The following is a 19,601-nucleotide window of genomic DNA, read 5'->3' as shown; positions in this document are numbered from 1 at the left end:
AGAAGAAGCTTGCCGCCGTGATAAGTTGCTACCTATCGAGAACCCTCCGCCCGAATCCTCAGTCCCTGAACCGCAGCGGAACATGTGGCGCGATCGTACAAATCTGTAATTTCTGGCCGAGCTATTTCTTTCTGCCGTCCCTTACTGAATTCTCACAGTTACATCTCCTACCGCCAGTCCTTCTCCCATCATCCCGCCAAGAAGCCCCGATACATAGGAAGCTCATGGAACGACGACAACTCCGAAGAGCGTCGGGGTCTCATCTCCGGCGCCGGCGCCGGATTCGAAGATGACGGCGACGCAGTCATAGAAATGGACCTTTTACCTCCGCGCTGGCTGGACGTGCAAGACGAAGTAACAGAGCTCCTGCGGGACATTGCGCACAAGTCCTCCCAACTAGACAGGTTGCATCAGAAGCATGTACTACCGAGTTTTGGAGACGAGGATGTTCGGCGGGAGGAAGAAGGTGTGATAGAGAGGTTGACACAGGAGATTACGAGGGCTTTTCACTCCTGTCAGCGGAATATTCAAAAGATAGAAACGATGGTGCGCGATGCCCGGCAGGCGGGCACCGTGAGCCGCGGAGAAGAGACGATGGCAAAGAATCTACAGATATCTATGGCCGCGAAGGTGCAAGAAGCGAGTGCTAGCTTTAGAAAGAAGCAAAGCACTTATCTTAAGAGTACATGCCTGCTCCAGTTTCCCATTCTTGAGCCGTCCGACTTTGCTAACGTTTTTGCCTCAGAACTCCGTGGCCTAGATGGGCTGTCCTCCCCGCTCGACCGCTCCCCAACCCCGATCCTCCAACAACAAAACCCCTATATAGATCCCTCCCTCCTCGAATCCGATGCCGACAAGTCCTATTCACAGTCTACTCTCCTCCAAACATCCCAACACCAACAACAGCAGCGCCAACTCGGCCGAAGCAATGACGCGGTGATTCTTCAACGAGAACGGGAAATCAATGACATCGCAAAAGGCATCATCGAACTATCAGATATATTCCGCGACCTACAAACCATGATCATTGACCAAGGCACTATGCTCGATCGCATAGATTACAACGTCGAACGTATGACCGTGGACGTCAAAGCGGCTGATAGAGAGCTTACAGTGGTATGTTCGCCGCCATCCCTAAACAAGCACCAGGAGCCCACCCACTGACCTCAACCCAAGGCAACCGGCTACCAGAAGCGCACTACAAAGCGGAAAATCCTGCTGCTTCTCTTGCTCTTGGTCGTAGGCATGTTCATCCTTCTCCTCGTGAAACCCAAACGACACAATTCCGCCCCACAACCGCCCCCATCTTCAAACCCACCTCCAGCCATCGTACAAGAGATCGAAGTTCGGCCGCCAGATCGCGGACCCCGGCAAGGGCGACGAGGGAGAAGAAAAAAGCCTTCTTTGGGCTTAGAGACAAGGTCTGCTGATGATGCTGTTAACGATTTCTCGCATGATATTTGGCGGGATCCGCTGTCGCGGAAAATGTGATTCCGCTCTAATTGCATACCAGATCCCATTATTATATGGGAAAAACTATAAAGATACCTAATACATAACTACTACAGTAGTTAACTACCTGTGGAATCGTGCAAATATGAAGCTGTTACCCTCCAGTGTGTAAAATCTAACCATACATATAGAGTACTAGAGTACGAATACTAAGCCGAATGTAGGAACCACATTTGATGCTTTTGATATTAACAAGATCTCAAATTCAAGAAAATTACATAGTTTAACTTGTCAACAGCATATTCGACCACGGAAGAAAGCTAGAAATCTAGGAAGGTATGCAAGCTTCTTAGAAATCAACAAATCAACCTATCAAAGGTGTATGGAGGATGGTTACCCCCCCCAAAAGGTTCTAGAAATCCCACTTGTCAAAATGGCAAGTGACTGTGAGTTCATTGAATATGCAAGAGATTTGGTAAAAATGCATTTACAAGGGCAGGTTGCACAGTTTGGCTTCACAGCTGTCGGCCCCTCGCATCTTCTCTCACAGAGTGTTTTGGGCTCTGGTTTCTTGCATCCCAGACTGATGGCGGCAAGAACACGCATTGAATGTTTATTGACCAAGAACCTGGATGTAGCAAAGCCTCTCTGACACTGACACCATTGTCGCATGGCCAGCTAGCCAAAAGAGGCTGCATGGGAGGCAAACGTGTTTGTATATTCGAATCAATACTTTCATAGAGAAAAGTATATAAACGTTCTAAAAGGCGCAATGGCCAAGAGAGGCACAATTAAGATGGGATATCAGATACAAACACAGTTTACATTTCCACCAAATTCTTCACTTTATGAAAAGATATTGCCTACTAATACAGCACGTTGAGTGATTCCAATCCGCAACAATACAGCCCAAAGAAAACGAAGAAGACGAAGTCCGTAAAAGTCATGGACAAAGATTCCGCAATTCATTTTCAATACTTGTCGCTCTCTTGCCTCAGTAATTCTGCCACATCAGCATCCAAGTCTGCCATGGCATCCGCGCCTTCAAAAGTCGCTGCAAAATCATCACCGCTGTGAGTGACCTTGCGCTTTTTGGAGCCGGATCCGCTCGTGAAAGGGTCATGTCCCGTAGAAGAGTTGCTAGTGACGACCGGTAGGTCCATGACAGGTAACTGTCTCGGATCTCGAGTTGGGACTTGGACTGGGAGAGCTTCAGTAGATTCGTACTGTTCCTGTTGTGTTTCAGCAACAGGGTTCAACAGCGGAGAGCCAACAGGCGTGAGCGCCTCCACCGGTGGTGGTGTCAGCTCTTCAACTGCAGGGGCTTCCGGTTCATTTGCTCCAGTGCCGTGACCTGGACCCATCCATGTGCCATCACCATTACCTTGGGGAGTCTCTGCTGCGAGGCCGCGCATGATTGCATCTTCCACTTCACGCTTTTTATTTTCTGTCTCAGTTTTCCGCGCAGATATTTTCTCAAATTGAGCCTTTTCAGTTGTCAACGCCGCGCGATTTGTGTCAAGAAGCTTCTCAAGGCCTTCAATCAAATTTTGCCGTGATTTGATTATTTCTGACACCGAGCTCTCAGCACTAGCCAACGATTTTAGAAGTTGGCTCAACCGAGCGGCATGCACCGGCGGCGTCGGGACTGTGGCAGTAGGGTCATTCATTTTGTCGTATTCCGCATTGGCGGTAGTGACCGCGGTATTCGACGACACCGCACTCTTGGAAACTGCAACCTGCAGTGGCGCTAGCGGCTGTAATTCGGTCGGGACGGACCCCGATGAGCTGGAGAATAGCGAGCCGCCTAGCAGTTGCTTCTTTCCGGAATTCCTTGACTTATCCACGTCTGTTTTATCAAGTCAGTCAAACCCTAAGTGTTGATAGGTCGTCTATCAAACCTTCGACTCGTGCTTCGATGGCATCTTGTATTGGCGTCTCAAATATTCTCCTTTGTCTCCAGACTTCAACCACACGTCGCAACTTTTGCTGAATTTCGCTTGGAGCGCCTCGGAAAGCAGTAGCTGTCGCATCAGCAATTATCTGATAATTCAATTAGTGCCCACGACGCACGTCTAAAGTGATTTTTCCATGAAGTTACCGGAGAGAACGCGATTAGGAAATCCTCTTTGCGTCGCGCTTTCGACTGTTGTGCAACCTCTGGGAAGCCGAGCCTTAGTCTGGTCGTCCTTTTGTTAAATTCGACGGGGAGTCAAACCGTTCGCAAGATATATCAAATTAAGTCTCTTGGGCGCATTTGCCTCACGTAATCTCTCAAGCCAAAGCTGTGCTGTGCGGTCGGCATGTCGCCTGTCGAGAGCAATGTTGTCAGCTAGGAAAATAGCTCCGAGTTTACAAACAAACAGGAAGAAAATACCTATGGAACATGACCCATTGGGCAACCGTGACGATCGATTCTTGTGTCTCATTCAATGCTGAGAGCTTTGCCTTGACGGCATCGTCCGTATACGCCATTGTCCTTGAACCTCGGGGAGCTTACAGCTGAATATAGAGTCGACCGTGTAGGGGCCGCAAACAAAGGGCTCGTATGTGGCTGGATGAAAGGGACCAGATGAACCGTTGATGTGGAAAAATAGACAGCCAGTTAATCACAGATTCTTTAGAGGAAATAGAACGCAAGAAGTGACTGGAGATAGCTCTTTGCAACAGGTGAATGGGTGTCCAGATGAATTCGCTCTCAGTTCCGCAGCAGCAGGGGGGAAATTGCAGGCGATCACCGCTTTCGGGGACGGGCGGCAGAAACCCAATCCGTTTAGAGCGGCGATTGTCTGGGCTGCCAGCATCAGCAACAGCTCACTGTGAGCGACCTCTTGCTTGTTCATGATTGATGAAACATTCTCAAAGACTTCTTTGTTGATCCATTAACCCTTGCTTTACTCAATAACTCAGAGTCCACAGTCTACTGGCATAAAAGTCCTCAGAGGAGCCATTGTATCCCCTATTCAGGCCACGCTTTATCCTTCCCTCACATCCCGTCTCCTTTCTCTTTAGCGCTACGTTATGGCCGACCGATTTCCTTCATTAGATGAGCTAGGGGGTATGGGGAATACCTATTATGCGCTTGTTTTGATCTGGAATGCCTTGTCACTGACTCACTCACTAGATCAGCCTCTACCAACCACCAGCGATGGGCCGCCTCCGACCGGTGATGGGGACGATTTCTTAGCCCGGGAACGTGCTGCTCTGGGAGACGATGCAGACCAGTTTGTTTCAGCCAATGATCACATTAAATCGCCTACGGTCGAAGATGACGGGGATGATCTTCTCGGCGACGGGGAATTCCAACAGGGCGATGCAGATACCGCAGGTTTTGAGTCCTCATTTCCGGCGTTGGAATCACAAAATGAGGTATCGGATATTCTTTGTTTTTCGACTTGTTGGCACTTTAATAACCACTCCCGTCCAACAGCAAGTCGCTCCCGGCGGCACCATTACGGGCACAGACACTTTCCAGCAGTCTTACTCCACATACCAAGAACCCGAAGAAGAGGCAGAAGCTGTCCGGTGAGCAACCCTATTTATATTAAAACCGCTATCCGATCCTTTCGTTCCCTCAACCAGAACCAACACCCGCTGACGGCCCGCTCCCTAACCTAGTGAATGGCGTACAAAGCGCGACGAAGAAATCGCACGCCGTGCGGCCGTCTCTTCCGAACGCAAGGCCGCAACGATCAAGAAAGCCCAAGAAGACATCGACGACTACTACGAATCCTACAACAAACGCACAGACAAGGCAAAGGAGCGCACCCGCACCGAAGCAGAGGACTTCCTGGGCAAACCGGGAAGACACAGCGGGCTGGCGGGCACTAGCTGGAACGTATTGCCAAATTAGTTGATATTAGCGGTAAGGGTCTGAAAGGGGGTGCGAGCGGATCCGGAAAGGAGCGGTTTCGAGAGCTGTTGCTGAACCTGAAAAAAGATCAGAATGCTCCGGGGGCTAGTGGGATCTGAAGTTGTCATGTTATCCATTCCTAAATTCCGCTATTTCATCCGTTGTCATCGCAGAAGAAGCCCTGGAGCACTGCGGTCTATGGTATGTAACTAGAGGAATCCCATTCTAATGGAGGGTATCAGTTGGCCCATCTCGAGCCGAATCGCTGTGGTATAGTTACCTTGTCTGCCGCATTTTCCCAGGTTCAAACCCATAGACAATTTTCGTGCACCGATGTGTGTAACAAATCAACCTAATTGCAATTATTTGAAAAGATTCCTAACATACGGGGTAATTAACTACAAATAATGTTCAATGCATTATTTCAATAAAAATCTCACCCTAGCATTGTCTGCACTAAAACATAAGTAATAGTAAATATCACATTGCTTTACATAGTGGTTGGTGTAGTTATGCTTTTGATATGCACCCAATTTGTTATTCGCATTTATCTTCCAACCAACGCCTCTGCTTCCTTACTATTAGACCTCAACTATCACTCCGGTTTCAAGCATCATTATTCACTATGGAACGATCTTACTTTGGCATTCTGGAGAAGAACGATTGCGTTGGCACTGGAAGTTTCTCCATTGTTTACAGGGTCAGTCCAACGATAGTGGTGAAAACTGTTCGACGTCGACACTCCGAATCTGAAGAACACCCCTTCCTTCAGGAGATCAAGTTCTATGCAAGCCTTAAAAAGTGTCAGAATCGATGCCCAGACATTGTTGAATGTTTTCTCGCTCTCTCAGACAGTATTTTCCTGTCATATTGTGAGCTCAACAGCATTACTTTCTGCTTTCTAGAACGTCAGATTCGCGAGGAAACTCCAGACAGTGAGCCTGGGCGGGTTGTCTTGGTGAAAGAATATGAGGATGACGGCCTTGTCGCTCGATGGTTATGACAGATCACCTCCGCCCTTGAATTCATTGAGAGAATGGGCTTTTCCCATAATGATGTGCATGCACGCAATTGTCTTCTTGACAAGAATTTGAACCTGAAGCTGTCAGACTTTGACTGGACTACCACAATCGGGCAGCTTCTTGAGAGTTCTCGTGCTCCATGGGCCAAAAAGTTACAAGATGGACCCTTGGAGGGTTTTTATGGCCTTTGTGGCGCCAGGACTGAACAGTTTGCAGTTGGGACGCTTTTGTACTTCATGGTGCATGGCTATGAACCCTATGAAAACATCAATATCGACTCGGAAGAGTTGGAACGGCGATTCCAGGCACGCAGGTTTCCCGAACTCGACCGACACAAAATCTTCGACCGGCTCATCTCGGCTTGCTGGTACAACGTCTATCCGACAATTGCACTGCTAGCATATGATTGCAAGCGCAGTACAGAGTGCATTGCACGGGCTGTAGAATACAGGCCTATTGACTCCGCAAGAGAGAGGAAGCATTGCGAGTTGCTGATTCAACGGGGTCTACTTGGTGATAGCCTAGCCCTTCGCTATCAACCAGCCTGGCGGAGATACTTCCATATTCTTGCGGGAAAAAGTATGTTCGTTTGGCGCAGTTTAGTCAAGTTTTTGAGAAGATAATGTTGGGATCGATCCTGCTCGGTAGAGATTCTCGTCGATCATGCAGGCCTACGAAAACGCTCCAATATTCCCCAATATGGTGTACTTGACAGAGTGTCTATTGATATAAACCCCCCCTGGATAACCACTAGCTATCGATTTCACCTCTCATCATACCCTCGCCCGCTATACTTTTATTATACTGGTGACAACTGATGCTCCGACCCGTCAGCGCTATGATTCATTGTGGGTATATCCGTTACCATGGCTCGTGTTGATTCCTGACCTCAGGAACAACAGCAAGAGTTTGAGCATTTTATGCTTTTATCCCTTTTCCACTTAGCAAGAAAATGCCCAGAGTTATTGAAGAGTTATAGGGTCAGCGGGTCAACGGGCAGAAGGTCACCGGGCAGTTGTACTAGGACATACTGGTAATACCCAGGAGGATACTAATTGGGTTTGGGGGTTAATTGGGAACCCCTAGGGAAGCCCAAGGCCTGAGCTCACCGGATTATTGACACAAGGTCACCGGGTTATTATCTGGTATCACCGGGCAGGTCTACCATTTATTACTAGTAATTCCTACAGGCTACTGCCATGGTTCTAATATGGAATTTTACAAGAAACCCAGTGAGCTTTGGTTATGGTATGTAATGCCTCATGGACTATGGAACTTCTCATCTCAATTTATTAGTAGTTACTAGCTGCTTCTAATAGCTCTCACAGAGCTGATTCAATTACAGTCATGCTTCATGTTCAACTAAATAATTATGTTGTTGATTCTACACTCATAATAAAACTTGTGTACATGTGCTGCTGTTTCTCAATGATCACTAGTTACTATAAGATTCTAAATTTATGGAAGTTTCTGGTAGTCTCTGATAGCCATCAGTAACATATGACACTACTGAGACTAAGTCATTGGATCTTTTATAGAATTCCACATCAGGACTGTAAAAGCTCGCCGGGTTTCTTGTAAAATTCCATATTAGAACCATGGCAGTAGCCTGTAGGAATTACTAGTAATAAATGGTAGACCTGCCCGGTGATACCAGATAATAACCTGGTGACCTTGTGTCAATAACCCGGCGAGCTCAGGCCTTGGGCTTCCCTAGGGGTTCCCAATTAACCCCCAGTAACCCCCCAGCTATTACTAGTATGTTCCAGTACAATTGCCCGCTGACCTTCTGCCCGTCGACCCGCTGACCCGCCCACCGGTTATTGAACATGTAGTCTACCTCCTCTCTGCAGCGGACGTTGAGCAGTGGGCCTTGGTAATGGCAGTGGTAGATGATCTGAATAGCTACCTTTTGATGGATTTCCCGCCAAAATTTGAATGTGTCGAACTACATTGCAAAACTATGCGGAACATCATATTTCATGTGATACCTTTCTCGAGGATGAATAGAGTGATAGCGGGACGCTTACTTGTTTATTAATCCCTTTCCCCCGATTCTCCTCTCATTGTCCATATACCTCTGCACTGCATTCTGGGGGAAGTCATAATACGATTGCGTTCACCCTGACGGCAGAGAAGATTGGACGGCTCGGTTTTCCGAGGTAGATGAGTTTCGAGAGCCTAGCTCAAGATAGCAGATGAGACACAAGCATTCGGGCTTTTTATAGCCAACAAGTTCAACTCTCTCAAACGTCCTCATCCTATAACCAATTGACATCAAGTCGTTATGATTCCGAGTGTTCGTTAGGAACTCTCAGAGAAATCCTTCCTCCCCGTGCCTACAATAAATAACCTTGGAGGAAATAACAATGCGATAGTAAGGCCTTCGAAACTTCTTGCCAGAGATCCCGCTTGTTTTGATATTCCTGCCCTGGCGTTCTGGTCCTAGACATTGTCGCCTATGCTTGGGATTTTACGGCCATCCTCGATTTTGATTCCACCACCCCTGAGGATGATTCATCTCAAAGTAAGTCTCCCGTGGGGACGGAGAGCGTTTTCTCTTCCTTTCTTCCTTGGCCTTTTCAAAATCGTGACGGATTCCTGCAAATTCAAAGACCTCAGGTGCGTCTGTAGGTGTCTCCCCGCGCTTGAAAGCTACTTCACAAGGGACTTTTAGCTTTATATAGTCGTGGCTGAGGAATTGAAACACGAGGTTATGTTTTCGGCAGTTGCTTGTTAATTGAAACTCTTCTAGCCCAGTGTGTTTGGGAGGGGAAAATGGCCCAAAATAACAGTCAGTGGCCGGATTGATAGAAATATATCCTTCCATTTGTCGGCCATGTCGTGATGGCGCTCCATCCTTGTCCAGGTGATAGAATTCGACATATTTTGACGGAAACCTGTCTGAACCGGGGCAATAGTCGACGTGGTTGCTCGAATGTAGGTAGAACCGGCCAACAATGGACCCCAGAGGTGTTTTGCTTTGCTTCTCTGCATTTTGGAGAGAATCATACATCTCTTGGACTTCTTTTTCCTTGCCTTGATCAAAAGCTCGCTCGCTGTCCTTTGATTGTTGGTCGTACTCTCTGATTGCCTTCAACTCCCGTTTCCGTGCTTTACGCTCCGCTTTGAGTTCATAGTAGTAATCGGCATCCTCCCCATTATAGGATCTACTCGACACGGTATCATCCTGATAAATCTCGCCATCCTCCTCGTCCTAGATTGAAGAGTTTGCGGTCAGTTTCTAATGGTGTTCACGGCCGGATGCTCTATGAATTTTCTTACATCACTTTCAGAATCGATAGAGAACCTGGAGAGACCGGAGACACTAGAGTGACTAGGGGCGCTAGAGAGGCTGGAGAGATCTTCATCAAAGTCCTGAGCACTCACATCTCGAGCCTCCCTGATGGTGAGAGCAACTAGACGATAGTACCACGCCGGGAGTCGCCGCCTCGGATTCACCATGTCAAAGGTACTCTATTGTTGTGTGAAGTTCCCCCAGCTCATCCATCAATCATTGTAGTAACTAGTTGTATCCTAATCTGGCCTAATGAGCCTACCAGCCACTTTGTTATTTGTTAAGTTATTAATATATCCCATCATCGCTTGGCTTTGTGGGCAGCTCAGCTATGTAACTAACTCACTCCAAACAAAGCATGTCCAGATGCTGCTTTAACTAACTATGAGAGAGTAAAATGCAGAACAGTGAGTAGGACTCTCTAATTACATGCAAAAGGCACTGAACAGTAGCAATCTCTTTGAGGTTGTTAGCCTCCTGTCTATTTTTGGCCCTGGAGAACTCTTTTGCAGCATATTTTGCTCCACTGTGCTATTCCACAGTCCTTCGAACTAGTTATTCCAAATTCACCTCGGCCAACCTCCTCAAGAAATACTTGGCAATGTGCAATTGGATGTGACTTCACATTTGAACAAAGCTCAACTTGCAACTCACATGCGGGTCACTAAATAGTTGTGTCTGAAGCATGTACTTCCAAGGCGCACCCTACAACCAGTCGTTGGCGCGGCATTGGGCTGTTGCGATCATCCGGTGAGGGCCCATTGATCAGGGTACCAGAGCGTCCGTCTTCTTATTTCAAGATTATATAGCCGCGATTGAACTATCCGCAACCTGCTATTCTCTCTCCTATTATGATATACAATGTCCAGGGATATGGGGAAAAAAAAGGGCAATGCTCCTTTGAACGCCAGAAAACCAGAAAACCAGGAGACAAAGGAATACAATTTCCTTATCCCTGTGGTCTGATAGCAAAATGATGAAAAAGTATAGTAACACTCGGTGGACTATGTAAATGTAGATTGAGAGACAAATACAAAAGAGAAAAGTAAATGATTGCCAATGTTGTAGGTATTCTGCGTCAAGAGCGCGGTAAGAACGGACGTCCACTTAGGGCCGCTGTACACTTTGAAATCAAAAGTCCCAGTGCTTGCCGATTCTAGGGGAGGCACGCAGAGAGCCTTTCCGTATAGCCTAGAAGCTTTAGGCGTCAACTCGTCGAAGCGCTCTAGTTGCTCACCTTCTTGAACGAGCGGAGTCACGACGGCTCACCTGTATGGACATTGAGTTGTGTCCTCGCAATTCGCAACCAGAAAACGTGGTCATGTTCATGTTACGTGCGTCAATGGAGCTAGGGGAGTCACCGAGACCGATTTTTCCTGCGGCTTAAGCTCCTCCACGAACATCCTGTCCTTCATCCCGTCCACTATCCGAGCGCACAACGGGTCAACATATATGGTCCATAGGTACGCGATAAGGTACAGAATGGCGTAAAACGCCGGGATGACAAAAAGAAATCCCATTGGGCTAATTCGTTTGAGAGTGATGGGTTTGCCTTGCTCATCTTTTTCCGGAGTTTTGGACGCACTAGGACCATAGACCATGAGGACTAAGATGGTGCGGATGACCGTGTTGTGTAGCAGGTAGACGGGGAAGGACACTCGACCCAAGAAGTTCAGAAGTGGTGAGGTGAAGAATTTGCGAGCGTTTTTCGAGAAGAATATGCCCAGCATCAGAACCGTTATGCCGATGGAAACGCAATATCGGCTGGTGTCGGTGTAGGCTGGGGTGACGGCGACAAAGGAGTCTCGCAGAATCTTTGACCAGGGCGCCCAATGGGGATTGTCTTGCGGATAGCCCCAGAGGAACAGCCCGAGAATGATGAGCATGCTGGGAACGAACTTGGGAACGAGAGAGGTGGCACGGGCGCCGTAATCGACTTGCAGTTGGGCAAGCATGATGCCGGCGTAGAGGTTGATGCCAACGAGGTCTTTATCGAATGACATGGTTAGCACCAAGTGGTATATTGCAGACATCAAAACTTACAATCACCCGTAACCCAAGCATAAGCGTATAAGAAGGCAGTGATAATCCTCCAAAATCGCGGTGTCAGCAAAGTCATCGCCAGCAGCGCCAAGTAGACACGGAACGAGCCCTGCAAGAAATACACCAGGGTCCAATTCGTCCCATCATACTCTCCGCCACCGGAATGCCAGAAAAGAGTCAGGGACCTCAACAGTTTCATCAGCGACACTCCAAACGGATCGATATCATGCCCGCCGACAGAGATCCAGCCAGCATCCGTGCGTTTGGCGAGCTTGAAAGCTCCAATCTGGCATAAAAACCACCCGATGATCGTGGCAATGCTCGTCGGAAGCACCAATCTCCCTGATCTCGTAAAGGCGCTTCGAGCCAGATTCGTCAGGGCAACCTGCGTGTTATTATTCCTCGCGTTCTTGACGGGGTTGATCGAGTTCACGAAGCCGGTGATGATGAAGAAAACCGCGACGGCTCCTCGGCCGCCGACACATAGTCTGAAAAAGGGCAGTTGGAATAGGATCATGGGCCCGTTTTCCGAGATTGCCGGCGAGTGCAAGTATGGAACAAAGGCGGTGCAGAGATGGCCCGTGACGACCGTGAAGGAGGCAACGCCCCGCAAGCCCTATATGCACGAACGGTTAGGCCTGCAGCTGGCATCAAAGAAGGACGGACATGGCTCTCACATCGATCCAGTTATCATCACGTTTCTTTGGCGGCATGTTGGGAGGCGTGTCCGTCTCCCTCCCCCTTTAACTGATTTCCGGTAATTCAACGCTTCGTCTGTCCGCAGGTCATTAGCTGAATTGGCGGCTCAAACGGCCACTCCAATGTTGATGGATGTCGTCTTCAAGAGAGATGATAAAAACGAAGAAAGAGACTCGTAGTGTTCAAAAGGAGTGGATAACTCAGTGGGGGGTCTTCTTCCCGCGAAGCCGGCAAACGAGGGAATGGTGCGAACCACGGCACCTAAACGACAGACGGGCTCGAACGGGGAACGCGGAGAGGTCTTCCAAAAAGTCCACCAGAAGCGAGAGAAAGCAACACAATCCAGAGATGGCCACCAGACGCCGGAGAGCAAAAAGTGCAGCACGAGGGAGGCCTGGGGTGAGATTGCGTGTACGGGGGCCAATTCCCCGTAGTGCCTGGGGCGTCTTGGCTTCAGGGATTGCAAGGCTGATCCTCCAACGCCCTCAAACTGATCTTCTCGAGTCATCGCGGCCTTGCTTGCGAGGAGCATTGCCAGACAGTCTCAGAAATGCAGTGGACGAAAGCCCGCAGTTCGCTCCCACGATGTTCTTAGTCCCCATGCTCCCTTCTTGCGCCTCAGCTCACCGGCCAGAGAAGCAACAGGCAGGATTTCGGGATCGAACCTTGTCGCCTGCTTGGCAGGAACCTGGCTCAACTGGCAGCTAAACCCTGGGATTTCGATGGACCGTTGGTTGTCGCTCGTGCTCCCTCCCGGGTTTCGTCTCACCCTCAGCTGCGTGCCAACGTGGTGGTTACAGAACGACTGTGATACAGAATCGGTTGTGTTACCACACTGGAGTCCCGTTGGGAGGGACTGCCAACCTCAGTCTTGTTTACATCGAGGAGTATGTTCATAGTTTGTATCATTCTTTTTGAGTACTATATAGGCGGGACGGCGAGAAGAGACACAGGATTAAAGAGCTAGAAGTAAAAAAAGGAACGAGGGTACGGAGTAGATTAGACGGAAATAAGTAGTCCAAAATGGGTAGAAAACCAGCAAATATCATCGAGTCTATCCAAACCTTCCAGCCAAAAAGAAAGATTGTAAGAAAATATCGTAGACATATTTCACTGTACCATTTTATCCAAAGTATATTCCCAACAATGCGGGATTCACATCCCGCAAGCGTCGCCTGGACGCGCTTTGGTATAGCATGCGGAGTATTCAACATAGATCTAACTCCGGGGGTGCAATTAACGGCTTCACCCCTTTGAGCATTTCGTGTCTATCCACGACGTGAATCGCGCAGAAGGTTCTTCGACGTGACGCTGGAAGACGTCCGCCAGCCAGAACGACAGCAGAACAGTCAAAGTGCCGCCAATGCCAAAAGAGAGTCCGTACTGGAAGTCGGTTTGGTAGCCGAAAATGGTATACAACCACGGCATGATTGGGTAAAGTAGAAATTTCAGCGCAATCGTGTGCGTCAGGTACAGCGAGAACGAGATGTTGCCCAGGTACAGGAAGATGCGGCGTGTGAAGAATCTCTGGATGGAAGGCAAGCCGGTGATCGACCAGATGAGAATGACCGTGCCGACGGCATCCCAGAAGCGGAAGATTCCCTTGTAGTTTTTCGGCGCCCATGTCTCGAGAATGGTAAAGGTCCACGACTTCCAGATATCTGCAGCTGGCACGCTCAGAATCCACAGACCAAGAATGACACCAGCCACTAGCAGCCACTTGGGGGACTTTTGGCGTGAAGCCACGGGCTTTGATTCCCCCGTTTCTGATTTGGGCAATTGGCTCTCCGCAGCCTCTTCCCTGATTATATCCACCTCGGCGATGATAGCTCCTGCAACGAACAGGAAGACGTCCCACTTATCGAGAGCGAGGAAATAAAGGGCGAAGAGGCTGTTGATGGTGAGGCGGGTCTTGCTTTGGCATCGAGACAATCCGATAAGCAAGAGGAAAAGGATCATCGAACACCGGTACTCGACGGCGATTGTCCACAGCTGGTAAGCATACGGGGAGTTTTGGGAAAAGTTCTCCCAGTCAAAGGGCCAGAAGAGCGGCGGGATTGTTTTGCACCAAAGCCAGAATTGTCTAAAAAAGGTGGCCTCTCGCGGGGCCATATTGAATTCATGATGCGGCATCTCGTCATTGAACTTCACGACGCCGGGGAACAGCCCAAAACTAACCATGAACATCGGGAAAAAGGTAGCGATAATCGAAGGTATATACAATCGGAATATGCGGCGGAAGATCTTCGAGCTGAGGTCCTGGTGCAACGGGCCCCAGGCCTGATTCCGGGACTTTTTGATCGGGCCTATCGAGAGAACGTAGCCTGAAATGAGGAAAAAGATCGTGGGCTGCCCGGTGTATAGCAGTCGGACGAAGGGCATCTGGAAGATGGAATCTCGACCGGGAGTTCCATTGTAGGCGTACGACGAATTGGGGAAGAATCCCAGGACCATGTGCAGCACGACAACCCCGAGGGCTGCCAACCCGCGGATACCGTCGAGATATGCCGTCCTCGCAAGCGGTCGAGTTTCTTCGGCGCATCGCGAAAGGCCGTCGGTAGGACCGCGTAGATGAACGCGGCCACTTTCTGACGACTCAGGATGGACCCATGGCCGTGATCCGAAGCGAGTGACGGAGGGGACAGAAGTCCGCCAGACATAATGGGCCTGCTGCTCAGCAATAAAATGTCCTTTTCGACCAAAAAAAAAAAAAAAAAAACGAATGAACAAACGAACGGATGATTGCAAGAATGATAAGAGGGAGGAAAAGACCAAGGAATACTAATCCGAACGCTTCGTCATGCTTGCAAGTTTTTTGTTTCAGGAGTTGACAATCAGCCCTTTTGTTCCGGTCGGATCTTCACAGCGCGACAAATTTTGGGCGGAGCACCAGTCTCGTTTGGCCCAGCGAATCGAGCCAGCTTTCGAGCATGGGGGCCACTTTTCTCCCTTGAAGTGGCTCGCCCCCTGATTTCTGTTGGCTCTGAAGGCGCATTTGCTCTGGGGTTTGGCGCAGCGGGAACGGCATGCAGCCAATGTTCATCCCAAGAATTGGCCTTTGACCCATGCATCTGGCTTGGCAAAACCGTATGCCATTATTATCCAAAGAGAAGGTCAAAGGTCAATTGATTATTGAGTTGATGTCCGACGATGCAAAGGCGAGTTCATGTCCTCAGCCTTGAAGCCCACACGTGGGAGCGACCGCTCTGCCGTGTCACGTCGCACACAAGACATCATGGTCCTCCCTCAAGAGAAGCTTCTTCTGAAACCCGGCCATCAAAGCTCGCGAGAACCACGGACTGCCTCGCTTAATAAAAATCGCAAGCTCGGAGGCTGCGGCCCTGGAAATTCAATCTCTCACTATAATTAGCAGCACCAGAGACACCACACCACCTCTCAGGCCTGGTTTCAATTGTGGTTGAGGGTTTGGCCAGAAGAACTCTCTGTGCATGATTAGGTAAGCCACCAGCTGCACCCGGTCCGCGACATTCGACGAGCAGCTTGTGCGCCTCGCCGCTGATTTCGTTGAGCCTCGACTGTTGAAAATCGGCTTGTTTTGCGACGGGAGAGCTTCCCAAAACGCGAACCATGGCCCAAGTCGCTCGATCCCGGCGGCGGAACCTCGTCCTCCTCGTCGCCGGCGTGCTCCTGTTCCTCATCTTCCACCGTACCTATGCCCCAGGGAGCCTGCGTCAGACCGGCGGACCGTCGACCGCTGACCATGGGAGATTCTGGGTGAAGTTCCATGACATCCTCAAGGTCACGGCCCCTGACTGCAACTCCCCCAAAAGACTGGAGGACCACCCGACAGCCATTGGGTTCAAACCTGATGAGGCGGACAGCGTGACGTTGCCCGAGCATATCGTGGTCGAAGAGGAGGATAAGGAAAAGCTGAAGAAAGCGCACTCTCACTTTATGAGCTTGCTATCCGCCCCGAACGCCCCGAGACTCGCGTACAAGCCACGGACGAGAGGTATAGTGTCAACCGCGGGCGGCTCATTTCTGCCCGTCGTTGTGACGTCGCTGCATATGCTACGACAAACCGGGTCCGACTTGCCCGTTGAGATCTTTATCGCGGATCCCAGTGAACACGATGAGTACATTTGCAACTCGCTCTTCCCCAGCCTCAATGCACGATGCATTACCCTGTCCGAAATCTTAGACCATTCACCCTTGGCGGCAGGCCTCAAGAAATATCAGTTTAAAATCTTTTCGCTCCTATTTTCTTCATTCGAGGAGGTTATGTTCCTCGATGCCGACGCATTCCCAATGCACGATCCCGGCCGTCTCTTTGCCGCTGAGCCGTTTAGCTCCCATGGCTTGGTAACTTGGCCGGATTTCTGGCAGGTGACCTATCACAAATCCTTCTTCGAAAATCACGTCGCAGCCCACTCCCCAAAGGTTTCTCGCACGCCTCTACCGAGTCTGGTCAGGTACTAGTCTCGAAGAAATCGCACGCAAAAATGCTCCTTCTCTCCGCTTACTACAATTTCTACGGCCCGTCGCACTACTACCCTTTGCTATCCCAAGGGCACCCCGGCGAGGGCGACAAGGAGACATTCTTGGCTCCTGCACGGATTTTAAATCTGCCGTTTTACGCTGTTTCCACGGGTCCTGGCGTGTTTGGTTACAAGAAGCCCGACGGTGGCTGGGAAGGCGGCGTTATCATGCAAGCTGATCCCATATGGGACTCGAAGCTCCAAAAGGACCAGAGCTTCGGGTGGGGAGGCAAGCCTAACGCGCCTCCTAACTCCTTCATAACTTGTCACGCCAACTTGCCCAAACTGGAGCCGGTTCGGGTGTTTGGCGATAAAGGACTTGCATGGACGGAGGACAACAAACCAAAGCGCATGTGGGGTCCTGCCGAGGAAATGATCGGTCGAGTGGGACATGATATTGAAAAGGACCTCTGGAAAGCATTAGCCTCTACCGCATGCGTTCTAGAAGGGAAGTACAAACCGTGGGATGGGAAGCCGAAGCTGTGTGAGAAGATAATGAACTTTATTAGCGACATGAACGGGAAATGAAAGCCTCAGGACCCAAGTGGCCGTTATGCTACTTGCAAGATAATCCGTGGATATAACTCTCTCGAATCCATCAACTGGAGCTGGCCTCTTGATATTCGTCTCCGGGAATCGAACCCTGTACGACACCACTGCGTACCCCTGTCTTCCCCTTTTCAGCATTTTGTATAACTACATAGTTGATTTTCCCGGCCTCACAAAACTTCAACATATTATGTTTTGCACTTTTGGGTTTATTCGGTTGTATTCATTCCCTTCTCATGCCAGTGATACCATGTCTTTTTGGACAGATTTGTTCATAGAGATTTTATTAATCCCCCTTTTACCCCCTATCTTTTATCATATACCCCGAATTGATCTAATATCATTTCCTTTTTGCTCAATCTGGACTATCGGTGACCATGTCCAAACATGAATAAAATATTTTTCGGGTGGGCATATAACAAAAAGTTGATGCGGCAGTTGCTTCCTCCCCCTTTCTTCCTAACCTTGATACAACTGTCGAATCTACAATCAAAATAGCAATGGGGCTATTCTTGGTGGGACGTTGTGAACAAGCCAAGTGAGAATGTTCAGAGTGGAAGACTACACCATCATACATACAGATACCACAGACGTCGGCCAGTCTAGGATTCGCAGAAAAAAAGCATCAACATACCGATCTGTCAATCTCACTCCGGATCCCCAACGACTTCTTGATTTTCGACTTCTCTCTTACTCTCCTCCTCGATTTCTTCTAGCCGTTTCTTCCCTTCCTCAGTGGTCGCATCGAGGATGCCTTCCTGGAGGCTCAGAATACCGCTCTCGCCCAGCTTTTCAACCACTTCCTCGGCCTCGTCGACACTCATTTTGCCAAGAACTTTATTCACTTCGTCGAGACTCTCGGATTGCAGTGCACGCTGGAGGCCCGGTGGGAAGCGCTCAAACGTCTCCCGAGCTGCAATGTGCTGTGGATCGGTACTGTCTGCTGGCGGGATGCTAATGTTGATTTTGGTGGATGGGTCGACAGCATGGAGTTGAATTTGCTCAACCCCGGCAGGTTGCTTATGCAGTTCTGGGGGCGCGCACTTTGATCTTGTTGTAGGTGTCGTTGACATCGTCGCAGGAAGAGAACGTTTGCGCGGTGATCTTTAGTGGTAATGCTGCATAGTAGAGTCAGTAATGAGGGGTTAACTCGGAGCTATAAATGATGCGTACCGTTTGAAGAAAAGAGAGACTCCATCCGGACCCAACGAGCGACAGTATTGTAGAAGCAAGCCCTGGTGAACGCATTGACGAGCATAATCTTCATCACCAGCAATTTGAGCATTGAAGGCTTCCATGAGAAGTTCATCTGTCTTTCGTTCGGCCACGATGTCCGGATGTTCAGTGATGAACTGCAGAGTACCGGTGTAATCGCCATACTTGAGCCTTGCGAACTTTTTGGCTAGAGGAGAAACGCTGGTATCACCTTCATCTCCAGGCTCGGGCTCTTCATCCGCTTCGGCGCCAGACGACACAGCTCCGACTTCGTTCTTGTTTAGCCCCGAGTTGAGCAGCTCAACCTGTGGCTCTGTCTTTTTGGGCTTGGATTCGGCCCTGGGTTTTGAGATATAGGAGCTGTCAAACCCCGTGTGAATGCTGTCGCTCGTGATTTTGCTGCTCTCCTCCTTCTCAAGCTGGGCGAGCTTCACGAGTAACTCTTGCTGCAGATTAAGAACTTTGGCCCTGTGGCCCTCTACCCCTGCGATGAACGCCTGGAACCGGTTCTCGGGCTTTGCTTGATCCAGCTCATTTTTGACTTGGTCAACCAATGATCCCATCATCTGCGAATATTTCGGGGTTTCCTTCTCCTGGGTATGCACACCCTCCGGGGGAGCAGGAGGTTGGTCCTTCTCTGGGTCTCCGGCGGACTCGATCAGGGCCTGGAAGACCAGCTCATCTGGGTGTCGGGAGCTATCTTCATGCTTTCTCAGCGCGCTCAAAAGGCTATCAATCCGCTGTAAAAGACCGTCGTTTATGATTCTCTCATACTTCAAGGTCGCGATCTCATTCCGGCGCTGGAGCCTTTGCTGGTGAATTTGGTGCTGCTTCGCGCGGATAAAGGATCGTTTGTCCACATTTGGGTGGACTTCGATATCCGAATCGTCAGAGAGCTCGAGAGCGTCCCATTTGCTATAGTCTAGGACCATTTTCGGGAGTTCTTCGTGTGAGTTGCAAGTGTTGTTAGC

The 19,601-nt window shown here is 49.5% G+C and overlaps 8 protein-coding genes across 8 annotated transcripts; 3 read left to right on the top strand and 5 right to left on the bottom strand.

Moving 5' to 3' along the window:
- Positions 1 to 82: 82 nt before the first annotated feature.
- UREG_03295 (uncharacterized protein) lies at positions 83 to 1,491 on the top strand (the record flags this gene model as incomplete). Its single annotated transcript, XM_002543732.1, has 3 exons — positions 83 to 105; positions 159 to 1,116; positions 1,177 to 1,491. 3 exons carry the CDS (start codon positions 83 to 85, stop codon positions 1,489 to 1,491), a joined length of 1,296 nt encoding a protein of 431 aa, XP_002543778.1.
- A 932-nt stretch (positions 1,492 to 2,423) lies between these two features.
- Positions 2,424 to 3,927, bottom strand: UREG_03294 (uncharacterized protein; the record flags this gene model as incomplete). The annotated part of the gene is made up of 4 exons (XM_002543731.1): positions 2,424 to 3,301; positions 3,354 to 3,495; positions 3,554 to 3,632; positions 3,830 to 3,927. The coding sequence occupies 4 exons, from the start codon at positions 3,925 to 3,927 to the stop codon at positions 2,424 to 2,426; spliced, it is 1,197 nt and encodes a 398-aa protein (XP_002543777.1).
- A 546-nt stretch (positions 3,928 to 4,473) lies between these two features.
- On the top strand, positions 4,474 to 5,305 carry UREG_03293 (uncharacterized protein; the record flags this gene model as incomplete). The annotated part of the gene is made up of 4 exons (XM_002543730.1): positions 4,474 to 4,510; positions 4,577 to 4,821; positions 4,883 to 4,977; positions 5,071 to 5,305. 4 exons carry the CDS (start codon positions 4,474 to 4,476, stop codon positions 5,303 to 5,305), a joined length of 612 nt encoding a protein of 203 aa, XP_002543776.1.
- A 3,495-nt stretch (positions 5,306 to 8,800) lies between these two features.
- UREG_03292 (uncharacterized protein) lies at positions 8,801 to 9,792 on the bottom strand (the record flags this gene model as incomplete). The annotated part of the gene is made up of 2 exons (XM_002543729.1): positions 8,801 to 9,544; positions 9,613 to 9,792. 2 exons carry the CDS (start codon positions 9,790 to 9,792, stop codon positions 8,801 to 8,803), a joined length of 924 nt encoding a protein of 307 aa, XP_002543775.1.
- A 1,158-nt stretch (positions 9,793 to 10,950) lies between these two features.
- Positions 10,951 to 12,381, bottom strand: UREG_03291 (uncharacterized protein; the record flags this gene model as incomplete). Its single annotated transcript, XM_002543728.1, has 3 exons — positions 10,951 to 11,612; positions 11,669 to 12,284; positions 12,346 to 12,381. 3 exons carry the CDS (start codon positions 12,379 to 12,381, stop codon positions 10,951 to 10,953), a joined length of 1,314 nt encoding a protein of 437 aa, XP_002543774.1.
- A 1,231-nt stretch (positions 12,382 to 13,612) lies between these two features.
- Positions 13,613 to 15,438, bottom strand: UREG_03290 (uncharacterized protein; the record flags this gene model as incomplete). The annotated part of the gene is made up of 2 exons (XM_002543727.1): positions 13,613 to 15,057; positions 15,258 to 15,438. 2 exons carry the CDS (start codon positions 15,436 to 15,438, stop codon positions 13,613 to 13,615), a joined length of 1,626 nt encoding a protein of 541 aa, XP_002543773.1.
- A 517-nt stretch (positions 15,439 to 15,955) lies between these two features.
- On the top strand, positions 15,956 to 17,394 carry UREG_03289 (uncharacterized protein; the record flags this gene model as incomplete). The annotated part of the gene is made up of 2 exons (XM_002543726.1): positions 15,956 to 16,795; positions 16,816 to 17,394. The coding sequence occupies 2 exons, from the start codon at positions 15,956 to 15,958 to the stop codon at positions 17,392 to 17,394; spliced, it is 1,419 nt and encodes a 472-aa protein (XP_002543772.1).
- Positions 17,395 to 18,062: 668 nt separating this feature from the next.
- UREG_03288 (CDC37 protein) lies at positions 18,063 to 19,562 on the bottom strand (the record flags this gene model as incomplete). The annotated part of the gene is made up of 2 exons (XM_002543725.1): positions 18,063 to 18,519; positions 18,589 to 19,562. 2 exons carry the CDS (start codon positions 19,560 to 19,562, stop codon positions 18,063 to 18,065), a joined length of 1,431 nt encoding a protein of 476 aa, XP_002543771.1.
- Between the last annotated feature and the right edge of the window lie 39 nt (positions 19,563 to 19,601).

This window comes from Uncinocarpus reesii, genomic scaffold (assembly GCF_000003515.1).
Source record: "Uncinocarpus reesii 1704 scaffold_2 genomic scaffold, whole genome shotgun sequence".
NCBI classification, from domain to species: domain Eukaryota; kingdom Fungi; phylum Ascomycota; class Eurotiomycetes; order Onygenales; family Onygenaceae; genus Uncinocarpus; species Uncinocarpus reesii.
The sequence above is the reverse complement of the archived record's forward strand: the minus strand, read 5'-3'. Positions and strand labels throughout refer to the sequence as shown.